General features: G+C 56.8%; 1 protein-coding gene across 1 annotated transcript in view; it reads right to left on the bottom strand.

The window, feature by feature from the left end:
• Window positions 1-484: 484 nt before the first annotated feature.
• Window positions 485-20717, bottom strand: part of IGSF21 (immunoglobin superfamily member 21) — a 201469-nt gene continuing 181236 nt past the window's right edge. The window contains exons 5-10 of the mRNA XM_036447298.1: window positions 8651-8766; window positions 4715-5189; window positions 2664-2749; window positions 2078-2270; window positions 1690-1728; window positions 485-708 (exon numbers count right to left, since the gene is read on the bottom strand). Of these exons, the coding sequence (XP_036303191.1) occupies window positions 635-708; window positions 1690-1728; window positions 2078-2270; window positions 2664-2749; window positions 4715-5189; window positions 8651-8766 (983 nt within the window). The 3' untranslated portion in view covers window positions 485-634. The remainder of the gene's footprint in view (window positions 709-1689; window positions 1729-2077; window positions 2271-2663; window positions 2750-4714; window positions 5190-8650; window positions 8767-20717) is intronic.

The following is a 20717-nucleotide window of genomic DNA, read 5'->3' on the forward strand; positions in this document are numbered from 1 at the left end:
CCCAGAGCAAACACCCTTGGAGGAGACTGGAGCTCAAGCCACAGCCTGGAGGCTAGCCAGGAATTTCAGAACCACAGGAATTTAGAATATTCTACCTGTCACCTGAAGCAGAGGTGCCCACTGAGCCCAGACTGGATCAGCTTTACCACTTCATCCTGAATAGGAACATAACCATACATGCTCGTTGTTGCAGGCCACTGAGATGTGGGTTGGTTTGTTAGGCAGCATTATTGTGGCAATAGCTGACCATTACACTTGGCCCCGAGGAACCTTTAATTTCCTGAACGTCTCTGGCTACTCCCCACTCCTGGCTGTTAGGATATGCATGAGCCTGAGCTGTCTCTCCACCCCTCATCCCGGGAGGAGCATGCTCCGTCTCCTTCGTCGCCTCCCTCCACCCCAGTGCCTGTCCCAATGTTGGAGGCCAGGAGGCACCCAGTTGCCGTGATAGAACAAACGAAGAACGCAGAGCCACTGACCCAGGTGGGGAAAACCGTTCTGTTTGTTTTAATTAAACCGACCGAAGAAGCCAAGACACAGACAGAAAGAGACTAAGAACAAGACTGGAAATAGTTTAGAAAAGAAATGAAAAGCGATCGCAGAGGTGTCAGTGCCGGGCGGAGTGGCTGGGCCTTCACGTCAGCTCCAGGAGCACTGTCAGGGCGAGCACCAGGATGAGCCGGACACCAGCAGGGCCAGAGGCGGAACCTGTGCCGGGCGCAGGGAGCAGGTCAGAGCCAGTAGACTCACCGTGGCGCCTACTGAGGGAGCCTGGGAGCGGCAGAGACTCACAAGGCCCAGCAGAGTCTGGACTTCTGCATCCGATCCCAGCTTGGCCACCTGTCCCACCTGAGGTGACCCCCTCACTGCCCTGGGCTGAGGCCAGGCTCCCTGGTGGCCATCAGGGCCTCCAGTGGGGACCAGGATTGGGGGCCCCATTCTGAATTGTGATATGGGCCCAGTGTGGGGACAGGAGAGCTGGAGGTCTGGGAGCAGTGCCTGGGTCCCTTGGGGTGGTGCCCAGATTGGGGGAGTCATGGGGAGGGCAGTCTGAAGGGCCCCAGCAAAGCCTACCGTCTGTGGTCCCAACTCCCCTAAGGAGTGGTCCCATGTCCCAGACACAGCCCCTTTGTCAATGCTGGGCATGTGTCCTTGGGATCAGGAAGTTGAGCTCTCAGTTAAAAACACTGGAGTCGCTGCCCTGGGCAGTTGCTCAATGGTTAGAGTGTCAGCCAGTGGTCTGAAGGGTCACTGGTTCGATTCCTGGCCAAGGGCATATACCTCAGTTGCAGGTTCCATCCCTGGCTCTGGTTGGGGCATGAGCAGGAGGCAAACAATCGATGTGACTCGCTCATGGCAATGTATCTCCCCCCGTCCCCTGCCTCCCTTCCTCTCTATTTAGAGAATCAACGGGAAAAATACCCTCGGATGAGGATTTTAAAAAAACTGGAGTCGCTTGCTGTGGGTGGTGCTGGGGACACACGTTGTCGCTGGAAATCCCTGCTGCTACTTTGGGTGCCAAGTCCCCTTTACTGCCTCAGGGCCCACTCCTGACACTCTGACCAGTCTCCTGCCAAGGCTGGGGGGGGGGGGGGGGCGGGCTGGGGTAGGCAATGGGAGGTTTGGGGACCAGAGCTTCCAGCCTTGAAAATCCCACTTCCCAGCAAGGAGCTCTGAGAGGAGACTTACCATTGGAGCCCTCCGCTCCTCTTGGGATATTTGGGTTTTCTGTGGGAAGGAACAGAGAGAGAACTAGCGAGCGGATGTCTTCGGAGCGCAGTCAAGGAGCGCCCCTCTAGCCCACACCTCCCGTGTGGTTTCACGTGCTGTCTTGGTGCAGACACACCCCTGTGGGCTGGAGGTGGCAGCCCATTGTACAGATGGAGAAACTGAGGGAGGTTATGTCCTTTGTCCAAGGTTGTCCAGCTGCGAAGTGGTGGACCTAGGGTAACGGCCGAACCCCAGTGCCGCCCTGTGGGGTTCAGGCCCTTGCTGTCCCCTCCTCCTCGGGGCAGTGTCCGCCAGAGCCCTGGGTGGTCCCCCCCCCCACCCAGAGCCCCAGTCGGGGGCAGCGTACCGAACACGATGAGCCGGGTGTGCGTGTCGGTGGAGCCCAGTGGGTTCTGGGCTGTGCAGCGGTACATGGAGCCATTGAGCTCAGCGGGAACCCGCTCCAGCACCAGCTCCCTCCCGTCGAACTCAGTGCTGCCGTCCAGGAGGCGGCTCCCGACCCGCGTCCATGTGAACAGGGGCTCCGGGAAGACCTCGTTCTGTTGGCCAGAGCAGGGGAAGGTCTGGTCACAGGAGAAGCCATTCTGCCAGAGCAGCAAGAGGTCAGGGCTACGGCCCGGCCATGCCTGGGGACACAGGCTTATTAGTGGGTTCGGAGGGGCTTCCCGCAACACCAGGCAGAGGAGGACTTAGGGCTGGAAAGAAGGTCAGGTCCATGAGGTATGTCTACCCTGGGCTCTGGGTGGGTAAGCAAAGACACAGGAACCTCTTGCCCCTTCTCATCGAATTAGCAGACAGAGCAGCAGACTGAGGCCCACCGGCTGGGCTGGAGGTGGAGGGGAGGGTCTCAGAGCTGCTGCCAGGGAGCCCAGGGCCTGAGCTGGGGCCGCTCCCATCTCCCACACTCCACAGGGGCCCAGAGAGAGGCCGACCTGGAATCCGTGGACCAGAATCCTCACTGTGTCCCCGACCCGGGCTCTGCTGGGCGTCATCACGATTTTGGGTCCTTTAGGGGCAACTGTAGGGAGAGGAAGGCCAGGTCAGAGGGGTGTGTGTGTGTGTGTGTGTGTGTGTGTGTGTGTGTGTATGTGGTGGGGGAAGAGACTGAGCAAGGAAAGCAGGGGCAGGGAAATGGAGGAGAAGGTGCCAGTCCAATTCTAGTCCAGTTTCAGGATGTTCATCATTCATTCATTCATTCATTCTGCCTGCGTTCATTCACACACATTCCCCAAGCTCCTGCGATGAGTCCAACCTGGCTGGGAGCTGGAGAGCCAACAGTTCATAGAACACGGTCTGCCCCAGTGGACAAGGTGGGGGGATCTTGGTCCTCCCTGCCCCTCTCTCTGCACTCTGGGCATGGGAGACAGGTGCCCAGGGCACTGCTGTCCTGAGGACAGGTAACATCAGGGTGGACAAGCCACTGGGATCACGGGGTCCATCCCCTCAGGGTTCAGATGGGGAAGCCAAGGCCCATGGGTAACAAATGGGTCACAACGGAGCCAGCTTTCCACATTCCCTCATTTTCAGGCCAGGACTCTGCCCCACAGACACTCACTCACTCACTCACTCACTCATCCTTTCAACAAGTAATTATTGAGCCAACCCTGTGCCAGGCTGTGGGCAGGGCTAGGCACAGCGGTGAACAAACCAAGGGCCTGCTGACTCGAGCTTGCCATTTAGTTGCAAACAAGTACACAGACAAGAACTGGAAGGTCCTGAGGAGGGTTCCACGTGGAGGGAACAGCCAGGGGGTGGTGCTGAGGCAGAGGGTCAGGGGGTCAGGAGGGTGGGAGCTGGGGACAGATTCGGCAGCCTCCTGGGCCATAGTGTTCTGACCGGAGTGCCCGGCCTGGGCCATTCTCTGCGAACACCTCACAGAGGAGTTGGAGGAGAAAGCTCTTTCCCGGGTCCGGGCTGGCCTGGGACCTCCCTGCTCTGCCCTTGCCTGCTCGCCTAGCCTCTCCTTCCCACTCAGAGGCTCCGAGCGAAATCAGAGCAGCGGGCGATGCGGGTGGTCTCCCAGGCCCTGCCAACCTCATTCTCTGAGGAGGAGACCAAAGGACTGTTAATTAAATCACAAGCAAAGACATCCCAGGCGCCCCAGGGGGCGGCCGGAGCCTCATTGGGAAGAGCTGGGCCTGCTTCGAGGCCGGAAGTGGGGGGTAAGGCCTACTGTTGGTTTCTGTATCCACAGGAGCGAGGGGGGTCCTGGCCCGGGAGGCGGAGAGCAAGTTCTATTCCTTTCTGTGAGCCTTGGCCCAGTCACACCATCTGACATCCTCTCCCCCCCTCCCCGCAGCCCGGGATGTTAGGAAAATCAGGAGGTGAAGGTCTGAGGGCCGAGATCTGTCGAGCCACATGAAGCACCAGGCACTGTGCTCATGCCTTGTGCGCATGAGCTCATTGAACTTCGTGACCTTTCGAGATTGTACCAAGGAGATGCAAGCTCAGGGCCGTGGTCAGCAAATTGCGGCTCGAGAGCTACATGCAGCTCTTTGGCCCCTTGAGTGTGGCTCTTCCACAAAATATCAAGCCTGCGCGAGTCTATTTTGAAGAAACGGTGTTAGAAGAAGTTTAAGTTTAAAAAATGTGGCTCTCCAAAGAAATTTCAATCGTTGTCCTGTTGATATTTGGCTCTGTGGACTAATATTTGGCTCCACTAGCTTAGGAGGCTCAAGTCACTTTCCGCCTTCTTTATTCACACTCTGTAGGTCTGTCGGGGGTGGGAAGCGCTGCCCCCATAGGGCAGGCAGGGCCACCCTGGGTCCTCTGTCTGCTCTCGCTGTCCTGCTGGGGCAGCACTCCCATGACCTCCGCTGGCCTCGCTGGATCTCCCATGCTCTCCTCTCCAGCTCAGCAAAGCTCCTTGCGGACACAGACTTTGACCTCCTCCCTGACTCCATGATGGCCAGCAGCCCAGGCCTTGCTCCAAGGCTTCCCACCCCCAGCTCTGCAGGGGGCCTGCACCCCACACCGTACTCACCCAGCGTGACCTCTGCCTGCATGGGCATGGACAGCGCGGGGTGCTTGACCTCACAGCTGAAGAGGGCTTCGTTGTCGATCTGCGGGTTGAGCGTCCAGGTGAGCAGGGCACGCACCTCCACGGTGCCGTCGCTGCCCGGGCTGTGGCTGTGGCGCAGGAAGTAGACGGGCTCGGAGCTGTGGACCCAGCGGGGGAACTCTCGGCTCACCACCGTCTCCGGGACGTTCTCGGTGGTCGGCTGGAGGAGGACGCTGGGGTCCGGGGTCAGGCCGAGGGAGGGGCGCTCCGTGAAGGGACGCCCGCCCCGGTTCTCAGTGTCCAGCAGGGACAGCGACCTCTGCACCTTGGTGTCGTCCAGGTCTCGGTGCAGGAGGCTGCGGAAGGGCCTGCTGTTCCGGAGGGGCCCGGAGCTGGCTGCCGGTGGCTCTGCCAGCGTCACTGCTTCAATCGGTTCCCCATCTCTTTTGAAATAAACCTGAAATTCCAAGGAAAAGGTTTTGTGCCAATGACTTCGGCCTCCCACTGGGCTCTCAGAAGGTGTGGCCGCAAGAGGCCGGTCGGTCCTTCTGGAGCCTCCTCTGCCTGGTAGCCTTCTAATGGGCCTCCTTGTTACTTTCCCTCCAGCACCCGAAATGGAGCCGGCTGGTCCAGGGGGCAGAGGCTGTGCCCATCCCTAGCACTTCCCCAGCCACAGTTTCCCTACTCCATGGGGTGTGGGGTGCCTGGAAACAGCGGACAGAAGGGCCCTGGGCAGCCGGGCAGCCACCAAGGGGTGGTCTGTGCCCACCTGGGGAGAACAAGAAGATGGGAGAGCAGGCGGAGGGTGCTGAGATGAAAGGAGACGAGGGAAGAATGAGGAAAGGATGCCTGTGCGTGTGGTCCCTCTGCAGGTTTTGGAGAGAAGACAGACAGCAGGTGTGCATGTGGGGGGGATGAGGGGAGGGAGCTCAGCGCGGGGGGGGGGGGCGAGGGGGGGAGAGGGGAGGAGGAGGCGAAAGGGGCCATCTTCCCGTTCTCTCTGCTCTCGAGGAATTCCAGTTTAGAGAGGCAGCATTTAATTTAATTTGCCGTCTTTTTATTTTGGTACAGGTGCCCGGAGGCCCGCAGGGATTGGGTGTATTTTTAATAAATCAGATAAATAAATAGATGGGAGACAGGGAGAGAGCGGAGGGAAGGAAGCAGCTTTCAGGATGCTGATGCAGGTGAGGGGGGAAGAGGAGGAGGGGAGGAGGGAAAGAGGAGGGGGAGGGGAGGAGAGGGATGCCTGAGGAGAGACAGGAGGAGGGGGAGGAGGGAGAGGCGGGGGAGGAAGTGGAATGTGCAGCGCAGAGAATCTGTCAGAGTTTATAGCGCCAAGGAAGAATCTCCTGTGCACATAATGGGCTGATTTGGGTTTTTCCTCCCTTTCTTTTTTTGAAAAGAGCTTCAGAAGCACATTTGTTATTTATATCAAAGGATTCTTTCAAATCCTGACCTTCCAGGCAAAGGTAGGCTGAGGAATATGTGTATATCTGTTTTTTACTCTCTCTATCGGGATGTTTTAGTGCTGGGTCTTAAATGGCAGGAGCCGGCAGGCGGGGGGAGGGGTGCTCCGGCAGCCGCAGTGCTGCGAGGAAACTTCCTTTCGGCCCTTCAGAAAAATGAGTTTTTCTTTGGAGAAAAAGACCCACTTGCTTGATTTTAGGGAGCCAGGCCTCTGTATGGGCTCCACAGGGGAAATGTGGGGCCATGTCCTGCTCCCGCCAGTGCTGGCTTTGAAAGTCCCCTCGGGAGCACAGTTTTTGTTTTTGTTTTTGTTTTTTAAATATATTTTATCGATTTTTTTTTTTAAGAGAGGAAGAGAGGGAAAGAGCGTTAGAAACATCAATGAGAGAGAATCATCGATCAGCTGCCTCAACCAAGGTACATGCCCTTGACCAGAATTGAACCTGGGACCTTTCAGTCCGCAGGCTGACGCTCTATCCACTGAGCCAAACCAGTTTCGGTGGTTGCACAGGTTTGAGTGGAGAGCTCACCAAAGGCTCATCTCTGCCCACCTATTTACTGCCTGCCCCGCCTGGGCCTGTGTGCACCTGCCCACTGCCCTACCTGGGCCTGTGTGCACCTCCCCACCGCCCCACCTGGGCCTCTGTGCACCTGCCTACTGCTCCACTTGGGCCTGTGTGCACCTGCCTACCGTCCCACCTGAGCCAGCATGTACCTGTTTACTGCCCCGCCTGGGCCTGCGTGCACCTGCCTACCGCCCTGCCTGGGCCTCTGTGCACCTGCCTACTGCCCCACTTGGGCCTGTGTGCACCTACTTACTGCCTCACCTGGGCCTGTGTGCAGCTGCCTACTGCCCCGACTGGGCCTGCGTTCACCTGCCCACTGCCCCACCTGGGCCTGTGTGCACCTGCCCACTGCCCCACCTGGGCCTGCGTGCACCTGCCCACTGCCCTACCTGGGCCTCTGTGCACCTCCCCACTGCCCTACCTGGGCCTGTGTGCACCTGCCCACTGCCCCACCTGGGCCTGTGTGCACCTCCCCACTGCCCCACCTGGGCCTGTGTGCACCTGCCCACTGCCCCACCTGGGCCTGTGTGCACCTGCCTACTGCCCCACCTGGGCCTGTGTGCACCTCCCCACTGCCCCACCTGGGCCTGTGTGCACCTCCCCACTGCCCCACCTGGGCCTGTGTGCACCTGCCTACTGCCCCGCCTGGGCCTGTGTGCACCTCCCCACTGCCCCACCTGGGCCTGTGTGCACCTGCCTACTGCCCCGCCTGGGCCTGTGTGCACCTGCCTACTGCCCTGACTGGGCCTCTGTGCACCTGCGTACTGCCCCACCTGGGCCTCTGTGCACCTGCCTACCGTCCCGCCTGAGCCAGCAGGTACCTGTTTACTGCCCTCTCCTGGGCAGCTGGGTGAGGCTGGCCTGAGCCCTCGGTTATCCCACTGGACGATGCCTGTGAGACAGTCAGGGTCTGGGATGCCTAGCCTCCCACCTTGAACTCTAACCCTTCCTACTACCCCTCACTGACCCCAGTGATGTAAGAAACTCTCAGGGTCAAAACCTGGAGGCCTCCACTGCATCCACACTGGAGGGCATTGGGGTCACACAGCCCACGGGTTCAGGGTGGATGCATGGAGCCCTAAGGGCCAGGCTGCTTCAGGGACCGGTACAGGCCGTGTGTCCCCTCCTCCCCCCACTTCACTGTTAAATGTATACACGGAGCTTTCGTGTATTTCATTCAGAGCAAACGGTCCTACTGCTTCTTAAAAAGCTGAAAAATGTGCACAGTGTCCAGCCTCTAAAGCTCCTTGCAGGAATGAGCAGCGGACGGGAGCTCCTCCTGCTCAGGGTCACTCAGCGCGTGTGCAGGCCGGCTGGAGCCAGCTCTCAGCGGTGGCTCCCTCCATCTCTGGTGCATCAGCGTGCCAACAGCTCTGGTGCTGGACCGAGCCCTCAGCTCAGTCAGGGTGGCTGCAGGAGGAGGCTGGCCCACACAGGGACTCCCTCTCCTACCTTCTCTCCTTCCTCCTTCCCTCCTCCGTTCTTCCTCCCTCCCTGTCTCCTCCTTCCTCCTCCCTCCTCCCTCCACACTGGACCTGAGGCGGGAGGACATGAGCCGGAATCCCAGCTCTGACACAAACACCATGGGGGACTCTGAGATGTCCCTTCCCCTCTCTGGGCCTCATGCGTCTGCATCCTGCTCAATAACTGGGGTGAGCACGATGCTGGGATCCCCTAAAAACTGCTCCCACTGTGTAGTTCAAGGATCCCAGGGTCCAGCAAAAGTGGGGTTCCCCATGCTGAGAGGCTGGGAGCAGGAGAGGCGGTCGGCGGAGTGAGTGGGCAGGGTCAGACCAGGGCGGATGCGGCAGAGTCACTTTTCAGCCCTCTCCCGGGCATGACACAGCTGAACCGGCTCGGGGAGGGCGGCCCCAGGGGCACTCACCATGGGCGCCGGCTTCCCTCCGGACACGATGCAGACCAGCGTGAAGTTCTGGGCCTGGTAGCGGTTGAAGGGGGCTGGCGTGTCTGCAGCCACCACTTCGATGGAGGTAGGAGGAGCTACCAGGAAAGAAGCACAAAAGAAAAAGGCTTAGCTGGGAGGTTCCGGAAGAATCCACCACTCACCTCAGATGGGCCAGGCCCCATGCAGAGTGCTGGGCAGGGCTGGGGGCATGTGGTGCCCGACCAGAGGGTGCCACTGTCACCAACCCCAGTGAGAAGGTTGTCCCTGCTGGGATACAGAGAGGCCCTGCCCACGGGGCTCACAGCCCGGATCAGAGCCCGAATCAAGAGGGCACCTAGTGAAGGCAAGTGCCCCAGGCCCCGGGAGGTGAACGGAGCGTAAAGGGGCACTGTCCCAGCCCGAGGGACTGACGCTGCGCTGGGCCCTGAGGCAGCCACATGTGTGGGACAAGCATGACAGCGGGAGGGAACAGCATGCGCAAAAGCCTGGGGCAGGTTGTTGGTGGTGGTGGTGATGGTGGTGGGGGCATCAGGAGGGATGGGAAGCAGGCCGCTGTGATGGCAGCTCAAGGAGCCAGGGGAACGTGCCGGGACTGGGGGCAGGTGCTGGGCACCGACCAGGGGGCTGGTGGCCGGTCACCCTCCTTGGCTCAGGTTCCCGCAGCCGCAGGAGAGCCCGCTGTGGCACTGTCAGGAGTTCTGGGAGCCGGTGGTTAAATGGCGGCTAGCTTAAAAGGGCCACAGGGGGCACCTCTGCCCCCTGGAGCCCAGCCACAGCTGCAGAGCAGGGCTTCCTTGCTGTGTGCTCCTTCCCTGCCCCAGCCGCCGGAGAGGGGTTTAGGGCAGCTCCCTGGGCCCCAGCTGCTCTTCTTGGTTCTGAGGGCAGTGGGAGCCACGGAAGGTTTTAGACAAGAGCAGCGACGTGATCTGCGTTGCATTGTGAAGAGACCAGAAGCAGAATTTAGACCGGAGAGGGAGCTTCTCCCACGGTGAGGGCAGTGGGAAGAAAGGGCTGGCTCTGACAGGCACTGGGAGCCAGGAGGCTTTACTCTGGGCTGGCCGGTTGTGCTTTGTCCTACTTCCCTCCAGCTCTCCTCACCAGCTGCCCCCGGCCGCTGTGCCAAAGCCAGGGCTCCGGGAGCTGTGGGGGTGGGGACGAATGCATATGGAGCCATTGGGTACACCTGGGTCCAAGTCCCAGCCAAGCTAGTGTCCCCTCCATGTCCTTGGGCAAGCGAGCCTCAGGCGCTCTCGGCGTGGCTTCATGGTTGAACATGGACTTATGACCCTGGAGGTCACAGTTCAATTCCTGGTCAGGGCACATGCCCAGGTTGTGGGCTTGATCCCCAGAGGGGGTTGTGCAGGAGGCAGTCGATCAATGGTTTTCTCATCATTGATGTTTCTATCTCTCTCCCCCTCTCCCTTCCTCTCTGAAATCAATAAAAATATATTAATATATTAAAAACAAAACAAAAGACACCTGTGTGCCTCAGTTCCCCAGTTTATGAAATGGGAATCATCCTCAGCAGCCATATTTGAAGAACCAGCGAATCGATAAAACAGGGCTTACTTAGCACGTGGCAGGGTAACCTATCCTGAGATTCCTCCTGTTACTTCCCCAACCCCTTGTAATCAGCCCCAAAGCCACACTCTCAGGACTTCGCTGGGAAAAGCCACTCGGTTCTGGCTCATCCAGCCTCGGTCCTGAGCAGGGGGGGAGCCGAGGAAATGAAGAGGTGCGGGCCTTTCCTTCCGGCAGGGGGTTTTCACCCCAGTTAAGTTTAATTAAATTCGACAAACATTTCCCGACACCTACTAGGTGCAGGGCAGGGTGCCAGGTGCTCTCGGCAGGCGCCCAGCGATGAAGCAGACACCAGGACGAGGAGCACACCGGCTGGCGGGGGCGACAGCCGCCCGGCAGCTCTATTTTAAGGCCCTGGGAAACGAAGCCAGGTATGCCCGTTCATTCATCCGGGCAGCCGCCTCGTGCTGTCAGCGGGGGACGCGGAGAAGCGGGAGACAATGGGAGAACAATAGGCGGAGAATTGTAATTAAGTGTAAGATGGGAGGAAGCAGATGGTAAGTGGGTAGGAAACTCCGAGGGGGAAGAACGCATCCGAACACTTCAATTACCCAGAAGTAGCAGATTCCGCAATCTAATGTTTCCAAAACTACCCAGCAAACCTGGATCCCGCAGCAAGCGCCAGCGGCGGCTCACGCTGATGAGCCAGAAGCCCTTCCAAGCCCTTGCCCGCATTCATTCACTTAATCCTCACCATTAGTCTGGGCCAGCGGTCAGCAAACTCATTCGTCAACAGAGCCAAATATCAACAGTACAACGATTGGAATTTCTTGTGAGAGCCAAATTTTTAAAATTTAAACTTCTTCAACATAGACTCGTCCAGGCCGTGGTCTTTTGTGGAAGAGCCACACTCAAGGGGCCAAAGAGCCGCATGTGGCTCTCGAGCCGCAGTTTGCCGACCAGGGGTCTAGGAGGTGAGGGTATGTATTCCCATTTTCAGATGAGAAAATGTGAGTGGTGCAGCAACTTGCCTGGGTTCACGGTCTCAGGATTTGAACCCACGGGCCCCCGCTCCAGGGCCTGAATGCGGATGTGAAGCTGTGCCACCAGGCCTTCGGAAAGAAGGAAGGAGCGCAGACCCACGGGCACCCGAGCCCCAAGTACGCATGCGAGCCGCCGGGAACACACATCCACCTGGCACCTCTCCACTGCCAGGGATGCCTGAAAGCTGGATCTCTTGAGAACTGCTCCTGAGGGTGGCTCTGCTTACCTCGTTTGCCCCAAAGATTAAGGGACCATGCCAAGTAGAGTCTGGCACAGAGCTCTGGCATGCTCCTGCTGGCGTATGTGAGGCGTAAGTACATCCCCCAGGATTCTTAGAGGCTCAGAGCTAGGCAGCGGGCACCTTCAAAATCACTCATTCGTTCTCCCTCGCTTTCATTGAGCAAACGGGAATCAGGCACCTAGAACCTTCCTCATGGGATGGCTTGAGGAGTACCTGAGATGATGCTGACACAGGAAGCCTGTCTGGCACACAGGAAGCCTGGCAGGCAGGTCAGCAATGTTAATGCATGTTAGTTGTAATGCAGGGAGGTAGTCTGGGGTGATGGTTAAGAGTGTGGGCTCTAAACCCCACCACCCAGAGTTCAAAGACCAGGGGACCACTCCCCGGCTCCATGACCCTGGCATGTTACCTAACCTCTCTGAACCTTGATTTCCTTACATACAGAAGGCAATTATAGGGCACCTGCGAGGATTCAATGAAGGAGGGCCTGAGAGTGTTTTCACTGTGCACCGGATCCATGCCAGCTGCGTTTATTAGCAATATTATTTACGGACATTCTTTCTCAGGGGCTCCTTGCTACCGCTGGGAGAACAAACCTGATCCCCCGCTTTGGGGCACCCACAGTTCGATGAGGAGATCAGAGAATGCCCTGGCCTGGTCCCGTCCCATATGGTCACCACCAACCCCGTGTGGCTCTGAGCATGCATCTGTGACCTTTTCAAGTTCATTCGGGCTGTAGGGGTAAAACACGCATGGAATTTTGAAGATGGTCTTAAAAGAATGTTAAATACATTATGAATATTTTATACTGGGTACCTGTTGAAATGACACCTGGGCTATGTTGAACTTAGTAAATATATTACTAAAAATAATTTCACTTTCACAGGTTTTCTCAGCGTGGTTATTGGAAAACGTACAATCACATATGTGGCTGGCACTACACTGAGTGGCCAGATTATGATGATCTCTGAATGCATAATAATCTGGACACTCAGTGTATATCCTATATAATAAAAGGCTAATATGCAAATTGTCCCCTCAATCAAGAGTTAGACTAGAAGGCAGACTGGCCAACTTCCCATGTCCCTGCCCCCTAGCCAGGCTGGTTGGACCCCACTCATGCATAATTCATGCACTGGGCCTCATATATATATATATATATATATATATATATATATATATATATATTGAGTGGACAGATTATTATGCCTTCAGAAATCATGATAATCTGGCCACTCGGTGTATACTTCTATTGTGTAGCCCTAGGTCAGACCTCCCATTTACAGGTCAGCAAACTGAGGTCAGAGAGAGGGGCCATCTGCCTGGTCACAGTGTAAGCCCATGGCAAAGCCTGGACTGGCCTCTGGTATTACAAATGCAGGCCAGGGTTTTTTGCACAGCACTGGTGTGCCCCCTCCCCCAACACACACACACACACACACACACACACACACACACACATCTGTGTGCACACACATCCCCATTCTGGAGATCTGCACCCTAGTCACACACACCACCCACACAGAACCTGATTGGGAGCCATGTTCCCATCCCTCGTTATATTTCTGAGCAGGTGTTAGCAATATGTACAGTTAATCAAGCTCATAAGACAATAACAGATTTCAGTTGTATGGACGATGACACAGCAGAGCTGCGAATATCAGCACGGACAGCCCGGGCTCCCCACACTGCTCCCAGCAACGCCTTCCTCAGGCCTTGTGGCCTGAAACATGTCGCTCTGCATCTCGCCGGGCAGGGCTCTGAGGGTCGGCAGTCAGGGGGCTGCTGACACCTGGGGACCCCGACTGCTTGTGGGTGCTCCCCCACGTCACTATCAGCCTCTCCCCTCCCTCCTGTCTTCCCCTTTGATTACGAACAGCATTCTTTCCCCCTCAACCCTCTGCTTTGTAGGATTGTCGTCTGCAGCCTTCCTTCACTCTTAGTCTTCCCAGCTATATCCCATCCCCAACTTCATCCTCATCTCCATCCTCACCTCCATCTCATCTCCTCTCTATTTCCTTCTCCACCTCCATCCTCACCTGCATCCAATCTCCTCTCTATTTCCTTCTCCACCTCCATCCTCACCTGCATCCAATCTCCTCTCTATTTCCTTTCCACCTCCATCCTCACTGACATCCTCACCTCCATCTCCTCTCTATTTTCTTTTCCACCTTCTTCCTCACCTCCATCCCATCTCCTCTCTATCTCCTTCTCCACCTCCATCCTCACCTCCATCCTATCTCTTCTCTATCTCCTTCTCCACCTCCATCCTCACCCCCATTCCATCTCCTCTCTATTTCCTTCTCTACCTCCATCCCCTTCCCCTTTCTAGTCCTATCTCCATTTCTATTCCCTTCCCCATCCCCATCTCTACCTCCATCTCTATCCTCAACCCAAACTCAATCCTTATTTCTGTCTCCATCCCTTCCCCAACCCCAATCCCAAACCCAACCCAACCATCTCCATCCTCACCTCCATCCTCATCTCCATCCCACCCCTGTTACAATCTCTGACCAAGGTCAGAAAGAGCAGCCCCTCACATACCCATCCTGGGAGAGGTCCCATGGCCCCAGAGCTGTGTCCAGGCGAAGGCAGATGCCAGCTGCAGGCACCGGCCACTTCTTGGACAAGAATAATCCCGAGTTCCAAGCCGGGCTCTGGAATGAGCGGCACAAAGCAGAGCTGCCTGGCGCTCTGGGCAGCGTAGAATGGCAAAGAGTCACCAACCAAGACCCCCTGCTCGCTAATGTCTCCCTAGCAATTCTGTGACAGAGTCCAACACCCCCACTGTGAGTGTTTCATTCCTGTGAGTCTGAGACTGTATCTTCGGGGATGTCTGTGCTAGAACAAGCCTCTCCTGGGTGGGCCCTGTGCCCCTGAGATGACCCTCCTCAGTCAGGAGACACCGAGCTGGCATATGTGGCTTGGGGTGGGGAAGGATAAAGAGCCTGGGCACATTCAGGATTTACCTGCCATACCTGGGTACATCCTCGCACTGTACACCCCAGTCCTGGGCAGTAGGAAGAGCCCACCTCCACCCCTACCCCCCGATTCTATTAGTCCACCACCATCATGGTCAAACAGAAGCCACTGCCATAAACTCCCCTGAATCCACTGACTCTGAGTCAAGCCGGCGGCCTTCTCAGTTTATTTTTGTCCTCGTCTTAAGCAAGGAGGACGGCCGCTAGAAGTGTCTTTGATTTAATCTTGTCTCAGGAAAGGTTAACAGGCTTGGCATCCCACCGACCCAGCCACGTGCCGCAGCTCGCCTCTGCGTGTCTGTTCCTTGGCCACCAGGGGAGACGTCGTGGATGTCTCAGACTCCATGGTTCAGACAGACAGAGTGAGGTAATGGTTGGGAGACCAGGTTTATGAAATTAACGCTGACATATCGCCTGCCATTCTCCTGAAAGCGGAAATTTGTGCGGGTCATCATAACTCACTCCGGGGATAATGCGATGGCACTCTGCTCTGCAGCGGCCCGTGGCCTTTGCAATTTGGGAAACGTAAACCCGGTCTCGCGTAGACCCTAGTACTCCTGGGACGAGCGGCTTGCCCCGTGCCTGTGTGTAACTGTATCCACTAGAGTTCAATTCTCCTCCCACCATGAGATCCACCCCATCCCCACACCCGCTGGGGGCCTGGCTCTAAGGACCCAGCCCAGGCTTTGCTACCAACCTCCCACTGAGAATTTGAGCAGATCAACCGAGCCCTTCCCCGGGTGTCAGTCTTCTCAACTACAAAGTGGGTTCAGTAAGACATACCCTGCCCACCTTCCATCTCCGGGAATGTTTGAGAGGAGAAGCAAATGAGAAAATGAACGGAAGTAAGGAGAGTGAAGTGCTACGCAAACACAAAGAGATTATTTATGTCTCCGCTTTGATGGCCCACACGCACCCCTCGGCGGAGAGGCACGTTGGGGGGAGTGTAGGCCCCTCCCTGGAACGGCCATTGTCTGGAGGAACGGATGATCCGTCCTGTTCCTTGGGTACCACTTTAAGGCGGTGCTCAGCGCACTTCTGCTCCGAGCGCCATTTATCATGGGGTGGTAATCAATTAGGTTTGGAGGAGGGGCAGGAAAAGAGAAGACAAGTTCAAAATTATATTATTTGCAAAAATCCATTCTTTCCTCTCAGCATGCCTGCTCTATTGACTGCCTTTCTTTTCAATCAGCTCCTAGTCATTACCCCATATTTCAAAGAGGAAAAAAGAAAACCACCCTCTTAATATAAGTGTCCATGAATATAAATGTGCCTCCATGTTCCCCTGTGTTCCTTTCTTCCTGCTTTTTTGTTGCCGGCCCCACAGCCCAGTATCGCTCTCCCGGTCTCTCTCTCCATCTTTAACATGCTGCTCAAAAGGGCACCTTGTCCAGGAAGGCTTCCCTGCTCTAGCCACACTGAGCTGCCAAGGTTCCTGCCTCGCCTTGTTCACCTCCGCTGTGCCCTGCCCATCCTTCTGCTAGCAACTCTGCCCCATCCTTTAGAGCTGGCATGTGGGCGAGGCCTCCTCCAGGCAGTCTTCCAGGACTTTGCCAGACTCATGCAGGGCTTATCCTCCGGGTTCTGGGAGCATCCTACTCTTGTCATACTCACAGGGGCTATCTGTCCTGGGTCCTGAAGGTTGGGGCTTTGTCCTTCCCCAGTAACCTCAGAGCCGGTGCAGGCACACCACACATGAATTCTATTTCAGTTCCTGTTTGTTTCCCTTCTCCTTCCATTTTCCCAGCACAGGCAAGTGTGCAGCCTGTGTGTGGACGGAATCCCACAAGACCCTGTGTGCTGTGGGCTCCATATCTAGCCTTGTCTTGATCTTCCCCACACCACCATGCTCCAGACACAATGAGATTCTTTGACGGCCCCAGAACACCCTAAGATGGTTCCAACCCCAGGGCCTTTGCATCTGTTGCTTCCTCTGCCTGAAGGCCTTCGTTCAGCCTTCTGCATGGCTAGGTCCAGTTCACCTTTCAAGTGTCACCCCACAATTCAAGCCAGGGTCCCCGTTATCGTCTATAGCAGCACTTGGCCGCCATAGAGAATGTATAGTTACTTCATGCACTGGTGTGCACACTAGTCTTTTTCTCCGATATCCCGCACTAGGATGTAAGACCATGAGGGCGGGAACTCTTTTTGTCTACGGCCGAATCCCAAGGCCTGACGCACTAGAATTTACTCATTACATATTTTGTTTGTCACGTGAATAAGTGAAGGCACTGAGGGGAGGGGTCCAGGTGTCCTGCCCTCCAATTCCTGCCTATTATGGAAGGACTGCAACCGCTAGCCCAGGCCTCCATCTCTCCCATCTCCTGGCAGGAGCTGGAGGAGGCAGATCCCACAGTGGGGGGTGTGACTCCGGCAAGAAAGAGAGAGAAAAAGCACAACTCTTTGGTTTATGGGAAAATTAAATATCGAACTGAGTAATAACAGCAGCCAAGGGGAAAAAAACCTGACGAAAAGCCCCCAAACGGAGCCGCCATCAGTGACAAGAGAGATAAACGCAGCGTCTGTGCTTATATGGCTGCCACGGGCCCTTTTACGTGGCAGCTGCTGAGCGGGCCCGCCGCCCCCTCCAGCTGAAAGCGGTGGGTAGCCTCGTGCTGATGCAATGGCGGGCGGGGACCTGGGGTCTAGGCCATTGCCAGGGTGGGTGGCGGCTGCCCAGGGCCCTCCGTGCTAGATGGGAGCCTTTCTGAGTGGAGGGGGGCCGTCACGAGGGAGCCCAGTGGCTGCGGGCATGATCCATCCATTGCCTCCCACTCCACGGGGAGCTGGCTGCAAGCACCCACTCACCTGCCTCGCCCCTCCCCTGCCAGCTGTTGTGCTTTGGCGGCGGTGAAAGATAAAATTAACAACCCAACCGGGCTCTGGCTGACTGCTCAGGGGGAGCAGGGCGTGTGCTGGGGGTGGGGGGAGCATGCTGTGCTAGGCAGGGAGTCAGTAAGGCTGGGCAAAGCGGGACTCTAGTGAGGTTACTGCTGAAGAAATACGCGTGCGTGCACACACACACACACACACACACACACATACACACACACACACTCTTGGGGAGACCAGGCCGCAGGTTCTGTGAGGATCTGGATCGCTGTCCTAGAGCTATTTTGGTGACTGATCTGGTGGTTCTCAAAGTGTGGTCCTGGACCAGCCGCATCAGCCTTCCTCTGGAGCTTGTTAGGAATGCAGATTCTTGAGCCTCATTCCAGACCTGCTGAACCAGAAACTGCAGCCTCGGGGGGAGGTAGGGTGGGGTCCAGCCACCTGGGTTTGAACAGGCTTTCCAGGAGGTTCTAATGCAAGTTCAGCATGTGAACCACCACCTTGACTTCGGAAAGATGCCATCTGCTCTTCGCCATATTAGAGCTAGCAAGCCTCCCTGGAGTTATGTGAATGAGGACGTGGCCCATAGTAGGTGCTCATTGAACAGGAGTGGGAATTATTGCCGGTGGGAGGGGAAGGCTCAGGGAAGGCAGATCTCTCTGATACTCCAGGCCTCACTAAAGGGGGCATAAGCAGAGCTCTCCAGAGACTCTCTGCACTGATTGGGTCAAAGGACTTCAAATCCCTGAAGCCCCGCCCTCACAGCAGGGCAGCTTTCTGCTCCTGCCTTCATTGGCTATTTGTCAATGTTCCCAGTTTTCTGATTGGTCTCCTAGGCAGTCCCATCTGCATGTACCCTGCACCTGGGGATTGCTGGCTAGAGGCTACCTGTCTGCGGCCACCGCCTGAGGCCGCTTCAACCCTTCCTCGCTGGCCATTGTCATTTATGTGGCAATAGAGCACATGTGTTCAGGCCCAGATGGGTGCCATTTCCACAGAGATGAAATCTATGGAGTGTGACATGAATCCGTTTTAAATAGCAGCAAGGTTGGCTATTTGGGGGATGTTTTCAATGGATCCCAGAGGGACATGTTACACACATGAGTGATTTTACCAGGTGCTGTGCTTGTAGTTTGATGAAAGAAGCTCCTGGAAGCCTGGGCGGCCCTAGCAAGTGGAGAGGCATCTTCAAGACCTGGCAAGTGGCAGTGGCACCCAGTTCAAGGGCTCCCTGCTCAAGTTCAAGTTCAAGTTCAGGGCTGCTCTACGTACTCTGCCCAACCCTCCAGAAAGCTTGAAGGCTCTGGCTGGACCTCATCCTTTCCCCTCCCCACCCCTCAACCCTGGAAAACTTCTGTCCCTTCCAGCAGAATGGTGACCCCCTAAACACCAGGCCTTGGTGTTCTGGGCTCAGAGTAGGACTTACCCCTGACCTTCCCCACTCAGGGCCTGGGACACGTGGCCCCAAGGTCATGGCCTCGCCATTCACAGGCGGTGTGAACCTTGGGCCTCGCCCCTAGAGTCTCACGTAGGGCAATCATGGGGACTGAAGTCCATGGCAGGGGCCACCCCTGCCAACCTCATAGCAGAGCCCTAACCCCTGCTTCCCCCCTCCCCCCTCAGAGCCTCCCTTCCAGCAGCAGATTTCCCAGAGGCCTCTGCGGCCAGAGTGTTTCCTGTCCTGTCAGCATTTTAAGATTGTAAATCTTTCTTGCCTCTTGCTTCTCATAAAGCAATTTCCAGGGGCGAGGAGAGGGTGGGGGGGAGGAGCCGTGGAGAAAGGGCTTCTGGGGGAGGAGTTCCTCACGCCAGAGACACTGGTTCACGCTGCTGATTGGCCCTGGCTCAGGGCAGCGGGAGGCACACCCTCCCAGCCAACTCCCCAGGCCGATCAGAATAGTGACCCCCAACTCCTGAGGCTCCCGGCAGGGAGAGCTGGGCCCTCCCCGCGGTCTCACAGCTGGTCAGGAGGTCTCCCTCCTCTCTCACCTTGAACCCTCCGGCCCTCCCCAAACAGAGCAGTGGACTTGAGAACTGGAGAAGACCAGGAACCCCCCAGTCCAGCACCACGGAACCCTCCCCAGAGTGACCACCAGTATGTCCAGAGGGTGATGAAGCAATCTCTCCACCCCTCACTCCCTCCCTGCTCCCAGGGTGCAGAGGAGGACACTCACTGAGCAAATCCACACACCCTCCCCCGCCCCATGACCCCTACAAACATCAACTCAGCACCTGGTTTTCCTCCCCTGGACTCTGGAAACTTGGGCCCCTCTCCATTTCCCCATCTTCTGGGGACTCCTCCAGGACAGACACTGGTCTTACATCTCCGAGCACTGAATTCAGAGAGAGCAGCTGAGGCTCTCCATTCAGTCACTCACTAACCACGGGATCTTGGCCAAGTGGCTTCACCTCTCTGAGCCTCAGTGTCCTCCTCTGTGAAATGGGCACAACCACGTTCACTCTCCCACCGGCTGTTGTGAAAATTAAACACGGGAAGGCTCCCCAAGAACTTAGTACCGTGCCTGACGCATGATGAGTGCCTGATCAGAACCAGCTTTTTGTTATTAAGATTATCATTCTTAGGGAGTGACACAGTGCTGCCTCCTCAGGCACAGACAGGGAAACTGAGTCCAGGGGTGCATGACTGCTGGCAGCAGAGACAGGACTGCTGCCTCCTGGGCCAAGCCAACTCGGAGTGTGCTCTTGGTCTGTTTCCCCTTTTGCACGTGAGGCAGTGGGATTCCTTGCTTCCCCCTGGGAGTGTCTACGGGCCACAGACACTGCCAGGGGCCGGCTCATTGCCTTACACGGTCGCCCTCCCTGCTGCCTGTTCCTGACACAGCTCAGTTCACACCTGTAACCTCAGCCTCACGCCTGCTCCTGAAATCGCAGAGCCCGAGGCACTGACGTCTCAACAGCCACATATCACTTGCAATTAAGGGCCCGTCCTGGGGAGGGAGGCTCACCTTCTGCTGGAGACACTAAATCCAGCTCCCAGCAGCGGAGAGGATAAAGCACAGCACTGACCTAACACTTGTCAAGGCTTAACGAGGCACCTGCAGGCCTGCTCTGGTGGGGCCAGGAGACTGGCTCCCGCAGGGGTGGGAAGGAGGTGGAGGGAGGCAGCTACCCAAACAGGAGGCAAGTCCTGGTCTGTGGGACACAGAAGGTCCAGGAGCTGGCGAGAGCCCCGGGGGCTGCCGACACCTGCCTAGACAATTCCGGGGAGCAGATGCATCTCTGCAGCTCGGCTCAGCAGGGCACGATGGGCCGCTCCACCAGAGGCTGTGGAGGGGCCCTTTAGCCAGCCAGTCTGGGTTTAAGAACCAGCTCAGCCCCTCACTGGCTGTGTGACCAGGGCAAGTGACTCAACCTCTCTGGGCCTCAGTCTTCTCACTAGTAAAAATAGAAATATGTACCTCCTAGA

The sequence above is a fragment of the Pipistrellus kuhlii genome, unplaced genomic scaffold (assembly GCF_014108245.1).
Source record: "Pipistrellus kuhlii isolate mPipKuh1 unplaced genomic scaffold, mPipKuh1.p scaffold_m20_p_2, whole genome shotgun sequence".
Classification (NCBI taxonomy): Eukaryota; Metazoa; Chordata; class Mammalia; order Chiroptera; family Vespertilionidae; genus Pipistrellus; species Pipistrellus kuhlii.